The sequence below is a fragment of the Centruroides sculpturatus genome, unplaced genomic scaffold (genome assembly GCF_000671375.1).
Source record: "Centruroides sculpturatus isolate CEXI.00-Female unplaced genomic scaffold, Cexi_2.0 scaffold447, whole genome shotgun sequence".
NCBI lineage: Eukaryota > Metazoa > Arthropoda > Arachnida > Scorpiones > Buthidae > Centruroides > Centruroides sculpturatus.
The window spans coordinates 72,846-85,722 of NW_019384728.1; the positions used below are offsets into that span (position 1 = coordinate 72,846).

General features: G+C 29.9%; 1 protein-coding gene and 1 pseudogene across 1 annotated transcript; both read left to right on the forward strand.

Annotated features, from left to right (window-relative positions):
• The first annotated feature begins 1,533 nt into the window (after positions 1 to 1,533).
• Positions 1,534 to 2,858, forward strand: LOC111628139 (annotated as a pseudogene).
• Positions 2,859 to 3,109: 251 nt separating this feature from the next.
• Positions 3,110 to 4,053, forward strand: LOC111628159 (tigger transposable element-derived protein 1-like). Its single transcript, XM_023371901.1, has 2 exons — positions 3,110 to 3,133; positions 3,180 to 4,053. The coding sequence occupies exons 1-2, from the start codon at positions 3,110 to 3,112 to the stop codon at positions 3,903 to 3,905; spliced, it is 750 nt and encodes a 249-aa protein (XP_023227669.1). The 3' UTR covers positions 3,906 to 4,053.
• Positions 4,054 to 12,877: the final 8,824 nt, after the last annotated feature.

Here is a 12,877-nt window from a genome sequence, read left to right on the forward strand (position 1 = left end):
CATTTATTATTTCATTTATAATCAGAAGTGAAATATTTCATGTAATAAGTTATTTAATCATGTAATGTTTTGAAGAAGTAGGTTTGATGGAAAAAAAGTAATTTGATCTATATTTAATCTAGTAATTGATTCTTTTAATTAAAGTAAGTGGGGGGGAAATGATATTTTGATTGAACTGTCCTGTTAAGAAAATCCAAAGTAAATTTATAATACATATACTTTTTTGATATATAAAAGATAACTTTAGCCTTAAAAATATTACATATTTATATTTATAACTTTTTGTGATTATAAATGAAGTTTTGATCATCAACTAATACTAATTTAAATTAAGATGGTAACAGCATAATTTTTTTAAGATATAAAATTGTTCATTTGAAAATTTAAACAAGAATATAACATTTTTTTTGATTCACTAACACAAGGTGTGTTACTATTCCAACACTTGGCGATATTTCATCTTTATTTAGTTGAAGATACAACTGTAAGGTATGTTGTAGGAATTTTAACCTTACATATTAGATTTAAGTCGATTCCCTGAAGATGAATCCATATTTAGAACCTTCTATATTATTTGCAATTGTAGTGAATCAAAGAAATTAAGAAAACACAGTTTCAGAAGATTAAAAAAATAATGTAACAATTTTTGTCTTTTAACACACACAATTTAAAACACTACAGTGTATAAAGCATTGTTTTATGCGTTTATTTAATTGAAAAATACATATACAGTGGGTGATCGGCTAACGAACAAATCGGATGACGAACACTTTCGCGAAAGATTTTTATGATCGGATAATGAACACTACACTGTACAAACATAAAAAAAAGCGACAGAAAATAACGAATGCCGATTGATTTTCCCTTGTCTTCAGATAACAATTCGAAACCTTTCAGAGCGCGGGAGATGTTAACATCGACGCTCAACCCGATGCCGATCGGATAGTTTCCCCGAACTTTGAAACACTCCATTGTAATTCCAGCTTTTTGTTTACTTTTCTGACAAATAATTTTTTTATAGTCTTCGTGAGACTGTCGGGCACTCCATAAGTTTTGCGTCGGTTTTTATTTTCTAAAGGTGAGAGCTTAACTGTCCTATCGAGTATTCGTTAATGTTTTAATACCAAAAGTTCGAATTTCATTCAGGCCTCACATTTACATAATTCTTTCATGCGCTAGTTGATTTCTGTTCTCTGAATTTTTGTCAGTGCTTTTCTGAACTTTTTATTTCAAACAGAAATTGATAATATTGATAATATATTGAGCATAAAAAGTGTGGAGTGTCAAGAACTGTGATCACCATAGAAACCAAGCAAGAGATAATAGCCAAAGTAGAGAGTGGGCAGAAGATGTCATGTTGCTAGGCAGTATGGCTTGAACAGGTTTACAGTAGGCACAATCTTAGCTAAGAAAGATATAATCAAGAAGACTCAAAGAGCTAAAGGAGTAATGAAAATCACATCTGAGAAACAAAGATGTTCCATCCATGAAAAAATGGAGAGATTGCTTTTAATTTGGATAAAAGAAAGGGAAATGAAAAGAGATGTAACTAGTATGACTATCATTCAAGAGAAAGCTAGAGAAATTTTTGAAGAACTGAAGAAACAAACTCCACATTTGTCACATGAGGAGATAGAATTCAAAACTAATACTGGATGGTTTTCAAAGTTTAGAAGAAGAATTGGCATTAAACATGTGACAATTCACGGTGAGTCTGCTAGTGCAGATAAAGAAGAAGAAGTTCTGTCTCAAATTTGAAGAACTCATTAAAAAAGAAGGATATTGTCCACAACAAATTTTCAATTGTGATGAAACTGGTTTATTTTGGAAGCGCATGCTGAACCGTACCTACATTATGAAAGAAGAAAAAAATATTCCTGGGCATAAACCCATGAAAGACTGATTGACGTTACTTTTGGGAGCTAATGCTAGTGGTGATATGAAGCTTATCCCGCTTCTTGTCTATCACTCTGAGAACCCTAGAGCATTCAAAAAAAATTCCATAATTAAAGAAAAACTGCCAGTGATGTGGAGGTCGAATAAAAGGGCATGGGTCACGCAGGCTCTTTTCAAAGAATGGCTGTTTGAAGTTTGTGCTCCGAGCATCAAGGATTACTTTCAGACCAATGAATTGCCATTAAAAGCACTGTTGCTATTGGATAATGTACCAGGACACCCAAAAGACCTTGAAGATAATTTGCTGGAAGACTTTCCCTGGCTGACAGTTCAGTTTCTACCTCCGAATACTACTTCGTTGATTCAACCAATGGATCAAGAGGTTATTGCAGGTTTCAAGAAATTGCACATTCGAGCACTGTTTCGTCAGTGTTTTGAAGCATGCCAGTTCTCCTCAACGATGACATTAAAAACGTTTTGGAAAGAAAAATTTGATATTCTTGAAGCTATACGGCTCATTCAAAAGGCATGGTCAGAAGTCACTCAACGACAGTTGAATTCTGCTTGGCGAAAGCTGTGTCCCTCCTGCATTCAGAGATGATGTCCCTGAAATTATGGATGAAATTGTGAAAACTGCTAGCGATCTGGAATTGGAAGTAAATAAAGATGACATTGATAAAGATGAGCTCATAATGGAATCTGAAACTGATCTGACAACAGAAGAACTCCAAGAATACTTAAATGAAGAACACCAAGGAACTCAGCGAGATGTGTTTTCTTCTGAAAAAGAGGAAGATGAAAAAGGATCAATGCCAACATCTGCTATTAACGATCTTTTGAAGAAGTGGGAGGATGTCAGAACAACGGTCTTAGAATGGCATCCAAACCAAGTTGAGGTTAATAGGCTTGGGGATCTCTACGACAACAGCGCTATTAATTACTTTCAAAAAATCCTGAAGAAAAGAGAAAAGCAATCGACATTGGACAGATTCTTTAACCCCTACAAACGGAAAAAACATGAGTAATAAAAATGCAAGACTGTATATATATGTATTTTTATTATTACATATAAATAAACGTAGTAAAAAAGTATATATATTTTTATTTTTTGGAGTCTTCGGAATGAATTAATCAAATTCCCATAGAAACCTATGGTAAATCGATAATCGGTTAACGAACAATTCGGATAACGAAAAAAGTCTTGGAACGGATTATGTTCGTTAACCGATCACCTACTGTACTTNATAAAGAAGAAGCTGAGAAGTTCTGTCTCAAATTTGAAGAATTCATTAAAAAAGAAGGATATTGTCCATAACAAATTTTCAACTGGTTTATTTTGGAAGTGCATGCCGAATTGTACCTACATTACGAAAGAAGAGAAAAATATTCCTGGGCATAAACCCATGAAAGACCGATTGGCGTTACTTTTGGGAGCTAATGCTAGCGGTGATATGAAGCTTATCCCGCTTCTTGTCTATCACTCTGAGAACCCTAGAGCATTCAAAAAAAATTCCATAATTAAAGAAAAACTGCCAGTGATGTGGAGATCGAATAAAAGGGCATGGGTCACGCAGGCTCTTTTCAAAGAATGGCTGTTTGAAGTTTGTGCTCCGAGCATCAAGGATTACTTTCAGACCAATGAATTGCCATTAAAAGCACTGTTGCTATTGGATAATGTACCAGGACACCCAAAAGACCTTGAAGATAATTTGCTGGAAGACTTTCCCTGGCTGACAGTTCAGTTTCTACCTCCGAATACTACTTCGTTGATTCAACCAATGGATCAAGAGGTTATTGCAGGTTTCAAGAAATTGCACATTCGAGCACTGTTTTGTCAGTGTTTTGAAGCATGCCAGTTCTCCTCAACGATGACATTAAAAACGTTTTGGAAAGAAAAATTTGATATTCTTGAAGCTATACGGCTCATTCAAAAGGCATGGTCAGAAGTCACTCAACGACAGTTGAATTCTGCTTGGCGAAAGCTGTGTCCCTCCTGCATTCAGAGATGATGTCCCTGAAATTATGGATGAAATTGTGAAAACTGCTAGCGATCTGGAATTGGAAGTAAATAAAGATGACATTGATAAAGATGAGCTCATAATGGAATCTGAAACTGATCTGACAACAGAAGAACTCCAAGAATACTTAAATGAAGAACACCAAGGAACTCAGCGAGATGTGTTTTCTTCTGAAAAAGAGGAAGATGAAAAAGGATCAATGTCAACATCTGCTATTAACGATCTTTTGAAGAAGTGGGAGGATGTCAGAACAACGGTCTTAGAATGGCATCCAAACCAAGTTGAGGTTAATAGGCTTGGGGATCTCTATGACGACAATGCTATTAACTACTTTTGAAAAATCCTGAAGAAAAGAGAAAAGCAATCAACATTGGACAGATTCTTTAACCCCTACAAACGGAAAAAACATGAGTAATAAAAATGCAAGACTGTATATATATGTATTTTTATTATTACATATAAATAAATGTAGTAAAAAAGTATATATATTTTTATTTTTTGGAGTCTTTGGAATGAATTAATCAAATTCCCATAAAAACCTATGGTAAATCAATAATTGGTTAACAAACAATTCGGATAACAAACAAAGTCTTGGAATGGATTATGTTCGTTAACCGATCACCCACTGTATATTTTAGATTACTGTCTTCGTAATAACTGGTAATTTTTTAAAAATACAATACTTGTGTGTGCTGTTAGCACATCTATTGTGATGCTTTTCAAGTTTTTATAACATAAATGTAGTTGTAAACTATCATGTTTTCCTATTTTGATTTGTTTATAACTAACGTATGGAATTCTTTTTACAATACAAATTCTGCTAGATAGAATTATTCAAAGAATTCTTTTTAATGAAATTTACAAAGTTTTTGTGTTTTTATTTACTGAATAATTTGCTTTAAAAAAATTTTTTTTCAGTTTATATTGTTGCATAAATGATTTTCTTTGAATTTTATAGTTTATACATACATGTATATGTGTTTCAGATAAAAAATTGAAATTCATTTTTTGTTAAGAATTGTGATCTGCATCATTTGAAATTTTATATTTATTTCTCCAACTTGTTTTTATTGTCTTGAATTTCTGTCAGAGGCTTGAGGCCATGACATTCTCTGGATAATTTACTGCATTTTAATCTATCATTTTCTTAATAAGAATTTTATTTATTCTTTTAAAGAATGACTTCTTACTATTTACTCTAAAACAAATTATATGAAATTAGAAATGTTTCTATGGATAAGTTTTAAATGTTTCAGTTTAAATTGTTGAATCTGGATAATTAGGATTTATTCTGATTTTATTTGGAAATGTGAAACTGAATAAATATAAAATATTGACGATAAATTAACCCTTCTCCAAAAGTGCATTGAATATAATTTATATAACTGGTTATAATGGATTGAAAACATTACTTGATTATAACGCTATCCAGATTTAGCTATATACTATGAATAGGCCTACATCAAATTTGTTTTGCATGGATTTTGTATATTTATCATCTCAGATTTAATGTAATAAAATCTAATAATGTTAACTATATACAACTATTTTTCATTGTTATTTTTTTAATAATAATAATAATAATAATTTTTTACAGATTATTTTAAGATATATTTAAAGCAACATGGCAGAAGCTCACTCAGCAGTTGCTTTTAGTTTTTCTATTACACATGAAGGTGTTCACGTTAATTATGATTTTGAAGTTTTGGATCTTGTTTGGCAAAGTGGTTTGCGATCATGGAAGAAAAGATATGCAAGATTTAGAGTAAATATGGCCTTTTCTAACTCTTAATTTTAATTATAAATATTATTGTTCAAGTTAAGACAGGACATGAAAAATTATATACATTTGGGAAGATATTATTTTACATTTGAAAATTGAAATAGTAGAAAATAAAATTAATATGTTTCAATGTAAATTATTAACTTGTAAGATAAATGTTGAAAAAAGAAAAATAAAACAGTACAAATGAACTGTAGTTTATTTTTTTTAAAACTAGGAAAATTTTGATAACTAAAAAAATATAGTTAATTACTGTTGACATATTTTAAATATCATTGATTATGAATTTCTCAAAATCATAATCAGTGATATTTAAAATATGCCAACAGTAATTAACTATATATGAATTTCTCAAAATCAGTTATTCAGTCAGTAATTTATTATTAGAATAATAAATTACTGATTAAATAACTTTTGCATGCTTTACTTGAATTTATTGTTAGTCATTTTTAACAGAGAGGGATTGCTTGAAAGTATTTATAAAATTAACTTCTGTTCTCAACATTTATTAAATTAGTTTTTCCAAAGGGTCTAATTCAATGAATTTAATTATTTCAGTTCAATTAGCAACTATTATTAACTGAATTCAAATGATTCTATTGAACTTTTGTATATAATGTTTAAAAATTTTCAGTCTTTATGGAAAAACAAATGGGATAACTACTACTAACAGGATATTATTAAATTCTGTTAGTAGTTGATTATACAAATCTTGTCTTGTTTAATATATAAATAAAGTAAACATATAAAGATCAGCATTGGAACTTGAAAAAAAAATTATACATGCATACATGCAAGAAAAAATAAGCACTTCTATCTTTTTAATTTTTATTAAAAATGTTCTTCTCAGGTAAACATGTATTGATTTTATATATAACAAGAAAAGTGACAATATAAATTTCTTGACACCTTTCTTTGGATTTATCATCTATATATATAAAAATGAATGTATGTCTGTGTGTGTGTGTGTGTGTGTCCTTCATGCATTACCACACCGTTTATCCGATTGCCGTGAAACTTTGGAAAGTTGTTTAATATACTCCAGCGAAGGTTTGTGGCATAGTATGATTGCCATGAAGCTTTGGAAAGTTTTTTAATTTTTTAATACACTTCCACGAAGTACATTTATCCTACGATAGATGGCGCGCGTTTACACGAGCATTCGTGCACAGTGTGTTCGATCAATTTCAAATTGTGAAGACAATTTCCCCCCTTCAAAAAATATCTTTATATATGCATTTGTGAACTGTTATTTACGATATTTATAATAATTTTTGTTTAATCACTTTATTTCGACTTTTTTTGCTAATTATGTATTCGCTCGAACTTCGTTAAAATCTTAACTGTACCCCGAACAACGACCGAAGTTGTAGGAAGAAATTCGCCTATTTTACCGATCTAGATATTCCCCTTTTTCAAATTTTAATATCGACTCAAAATAATTTAAAAAGACAAATTACAATAAAACGGTTTATTATCCAACTATCAGAAATTTCACAACATGCCAAGGAAGAGAGGAAGGAGCAATTAAATAATAAAAATTATAAAGGATTAAAAAATATTGCGCTTCTGACAATTGCTGCGAGTATGTGGGCTAAATTTGGAGAATCCGTGCTTCTTGCATGGACAACTGTATGTGGCCAGCTCATGCGTCGGAAAACCTTCCGATTTATTTGTGTACGCACCAGACGAAAAAACAAAAAATATTGTGTGTCCACAAGCACTCCAATAAATAAATAGAATTGAAACAACACTTTGAAATGTTTTCCCGATGAAAACGAATAATAATAATAATAAGTTTCAATAAAAATGATAAAATGTAAATTTAATTTTATCATAACGAGTTTGCTTGAATTTCGTTTCTTCTGAGATCGCAGCAATGCGCGATGGGTAAGCTAGTGTCTTATAAATCTTCTGTAGCTCTATCCTTTTCTCTGATGATAATATTTCTCTAACAATATTCTCCTAATTAGATGCTACAGTTTCACAAATATTGCATTTGGATTCTGTATTTCTGTCCTGCTGCTGTATTTCTAAGCAGCTGTTAGTTAATCTCAAACAATACTTTTCTTCCAAAGTCCTTTTAAATTATTTAAGCTTATCAGAAATCTCTCTAAGGTCAACAATAAGTTCTTATCTGTTTTTACATAGAATTTTGATATGGAGCTTTTATTTACAAAATTGTTGATTAGAATGAATTGCACATTAACTTCATGTAGAAGTGACTGTTTATATCTCATGAACTCAGTTACTTGAACACAATTATAATGTTTACTTAAGACTCACCAGAGTTGACCAAATTAACCTTAAATTAAAGTTTTATATTGTTATAATAAAGTTTCCTAATTATTGGGATATGACAGAAATCTTAACAAGAATAGACTAATCAGTAATTCTATTATCTAGTAAGAAACTGCATATCTGCTTTTCACCTGATAAATTCTCTCTTTCTTAAAATTAAAATACACATTGCAATTTTTAGTACTTGCCATTCTAATATAATCCAATGATATTTTGTTTTATTTTGCTTTGTTAATGCTCAGTAATTTTTTTTTTAATGTTCTGTTCTATATCTGTTTATTTTGAATTATTCTTGACTTTTCTCCCCTTTTAGCTGAAAAAGACTTTTAAAAAATTGCTCAAATTTTAAAACTTGCTTATTTTTGTTTATTCATGAATTAGTAGTAAATTTTGTATGCAAATTTAGTAACACAACATGCAGGTCTACTCATAATACATGACAATACACTTCATTAGCCCTTTGATTGGTAATGATGTATAAATATGTCAGCATGTTTCTATGTCAAAAATGATAATGGTGTATATACACATTCTTAAACTTTGATTCAAATTAGTTTTGCCATATATATATACATTATATATATATAATGTATAAATGCATAAGACATAGAAACATGCTGACATATTTATACATCATTACCAATCAAAGGTCTAATGAAGTGTATTGTTATGTATTATATATATATACAGTAGAGCGTCGTTTTTCTGAAAGTCCGAAAGAATTCCAGTCGGCAAATTTAAATTTTCGCCAGTGCTTTGGCGCTTCAATCTTGGGCTACTCAAATATTTTACGTTTTTGATACTAAATTAAGTTCTGAAGTATAATTTTTTATTGTTTTTATATTTTTCAATATATTTATTTTGTTTGTACAAAATAAAAAAATAACTTTTAACGATACAATAGTCTTTGTTAGGCTTAACATCAACGAAAATTCAACACGAAGCGACACGCAACGGAGAAAAATTTCGACATCGGATACGTTAAACTATTTTTTCTTATGTAAAGCAGTTATCTGAAATATCAGTTATCCGGACAACCCCAGTCCCCAATTGATTCGGAAAATCGACGCTCTACTGTATATATAATGGTCATTGAAACTTTGCAGGGAGCTTGAATCTGTTGTCTGTTTTGTGTAATTTTTTTCATCTTTTATTTGGAATTTGTTATGGTGCTACAAATAAGAGTTTGACTTTAAGAAATTGTCATTTTAAAAAATGTTCAGCTGTAAACATAAATGTATATCAACCATATATATGTAAACAAATATCCCTCGTACAGCACGGTTTGAAAATTGAGGATATCCTCCATACAACAACTGGTTTCTCTCTAACACAGTTTTGGAAATGCTCCATACAAAATTTCACAATTTTTAAATGTTAACTTTATTTGATTTTTTTTTTATTCAAATCAGCACACATGTATCAAATTTGCTCATGCATTTTAGAATGTTGAAATTTTCAAATTATTTTGTGCTTTTTGTCAGGTTTACTTTAATGAAAACCAATAAGACAAGGAAGAAAAACTTCCACTAACTTTCCTATCAATCAGGTGTCTTTGTTGTTGCTTTCAGACTTTCAGTCCTTAAGATTGTCATTGTTGTTTTTGTTGACGATGTTACTTTGTAAAAAGAAATGCCCTCATTTAACTAAAATTAATATTAATGTGTAATACAGTACTTTTAATTGTGATTGTTAATTAATTATTGATTGCTCTTAGTGACAAGAAAGAATGGTATACTTTTGTTTAGTTCTGGAACATATGTTTTTCATTAGTCCTTTGTTTCGTATATCATGGATTNATAACGAGTTTGCTTGAATTTCGTTTCTTCTGAGATCGCAGCAATGCGCGATGGGTAAGCTAGTGTCTTATAAATCTTCTGTAGCTCTATCCTTTTCTCTGATGATAATATTTCTCTAACAATATTCTCCTAATTAGATGCTACAGTTTCACAAATATTGCATTTGGATTCTGTATTTCTGTCCTGCTGCTGTATTTCTAAGCAGCTGTTAGTTAATCTCAAACAATACTTTTCTTCCAAAGTCCTTTTAAATTATTTAAGCTTATCAGAAATCTCTCTAAGGTCAACAATAAGTTCTTATCTGTTTTTACATAGAATTTTGATATGGAGCTTTTATTTACAAAATTGTTGATTAGAATGAATTGCACATTAACTTCATGTAGAAGTGACTGTTTATATCTCATGAACTCAGTTACTTGAACACAATTATAATGTTTACTTAAGACTCACCAGAGTTGACCAAATTAACCTTAAATTAAAGTTTTATATTGTTATAATGAAGTTTCCTAATTATTGGGATATGACAGAAATCTTAACAAGAATAGACTAATCAGTAATTCTATTATCTAGTAAGAAACTGCATATCTGCTTTTCACCTGATAAATTCTCTCTTTCTTAAAATTAAAATACACATTGCAATTTTTAGTACTTGCCATTCTAATATAATCCAATGATATTTTGTTTTATTTTGCTTTGTTAATGCTCAGTAATTTTTTTTTTAATGTTCTGTTCTATATCTGTTTATTTTGAATTATTCTTGACTTTTCTCCCCTTTTAGCTGAAAAAGACTTTTAAAAAATTGCTCAAATTTTAAAACTTGCTTATTTTTGTTTATTCATGAATTAGTAGTAAATTTTGTATGCAAATTTAGTAACACAACATGCAGGTCTACTCATAATACATGACAATACACTTCATTAGCCCTTTGATTGGTAATGATGTATAAATATGTCAGCATGTTTCTATGTCAAAAATGATAATGGTGTATATACACATTCTTAAACTTTGATTCAAATTAGTTTTGCCATATATATATACATTATATATATATAATGTATAAATGCATAAGACATAGAAACATGCTGACATATTTATACATCATTACCAATCAAAGGTCTAATGAAGTGTATTGTTATGTATTATATATATATACAGTAGAGCGTCGTTTTTCTGAAAGTCAATCATCCGAAAGAATTCCAGTCGGCAAATTTAAATTTTCGCCAGTGCTTTGGCGCTTCAATCTTGGGCTACTCAAATATTTTACGTTTTTGATACTAAATTAAGTTCTGAAGTATAATTTTTTATTGTTTTTATATTTTTCAATATATTTATTTTGTTTGTACAAAATAAAAAAATAACTTTTAACGATACAATAGTCTTTGTTAGGCTTAACATCAACGAAAATTCAACACGAAGCGACACGCAACGGAGAAAAATTTCGACATCGGATACGTTAAACTATTTTTTCTTATGTAAAGCAGTTATCTGAAATATCAGTTATCCGGACAACCCCAGTCCCCAATTGATTCGGAAAATCGACGCTCTACTGTATATATAATGGTCATTGAAACTTTGCAGGGAGCTTGAATCTGTTGTCTGTTTTGTGTAATTTTTTTCATCTTTTATTTGGAATTTGTTATGGTGCTACAAATAAGAGTTTGACTTTAAGAAATTGTCATTTTAAAAAATGTTCAGCTGTAAACATAAATGTATATCAACCATATATATGTAAACAAATATCCCTCGTACAGCACGGTTTGAAAATTGAGGATATCCTCCATACAACAACTGGTTTCTCTCTAACACAGTTTTGGAAATGCTCCATACAAAATTTCACAATTTTTAAATGTTAACTTTATTTGATTTTTTTTTTATTCAAATCAGCACACATGTATCAAATTTGCTCATGCATTTTAGAATGTTGAAATTTTCAAATTATTTTGTGCTTTTTGTCAGGTTTACTTTAATGAAAACCAATAAGACAAGGAAGAAAAACTTCCACTAACTTTCCTATCAATCAGGTGTCTTTGTTGTTGCTTTCAGACTTTCAGTCCTTAAGATTGTCATTGTTGTTTTTGTTGACGATGTTACTTTGTAAAAAGAAATGCCCTCATTTAACTAAAATTAATATTAATGTGTAATACAGTACTTTTAATTGTGATTGTTAATTAATTATTGATTGCTCTTAGTGACAAGAAAGAATGGTATACNATATGAGATTTATCTGAGAAGTACTTGGTAGTGAATGCATGAACCAAACTCAAATGTACAAGTAGCATAAATATTTTAAAGAGAGAGAAATATTGATCAATACAGAGTCATTTCTCCTCCCTCTATTAAATCTTTTTGGTCTCACTACCTCCAGACAGCACTTTTTATGAGAGGTAACAAAACCAAAAAGATAAGATTAATGGAAGGAGAAATAGATGCATGACAACATTATCAGCATATATTAGTTTATATATTTCATTAAAATAATTGAGACAACACTTGCTACACAATTTTCCAGATGTGCTGATCATCTGTTGATATTGTTAGTTGTATTAACCCTGTAACATGGCCAAAATGACCCTTAACCAATCAACCAATTACATATGTAATATTTTATGGCATATAAGATGCATCCCATTTCAGCATAGAGTATTTAGGGAAAGTATTTAGTGTACTTAAGTTAAGGCATCGTGTGCTTTTGGCACTTGGTCCTAGATTTTTTTACTGTATTCTGGTTTTAAAAAAGAAGTAAAATTAGAATGCATACTTTTATTAGTAAATTAGAATGCATACCAGAAAAAAGAGAAGTTTAAAAGAATCATACAATTAAAATATTTTATGTGAATACATGTAAAAGCTGCTTAACTACAGCAAATAACAATAATACTGATAAAATTTTTTTTCAAAAATTGGGATAGATATAAATAAATAGAATTGAAACAACACTTTGAAATGTTTTCCCGATGAAAACGAATAATAATAATAAGTTTCAATAAAAATGATAAAATGTAAATTTAATTTTATCATAACGAGTTTGCTTGAATTTCGTTTCTTCTGAGATCGCAGCAATGCGCGACGGGTAAGCTAGT

Excerpts from the sequence above, each read along its gene's own strand:
- LOC111628159 (XM_023371901.1), top strand. The coding sequence starts at position 3,110 with ATGTTCGTTAACCGATCACCTACT.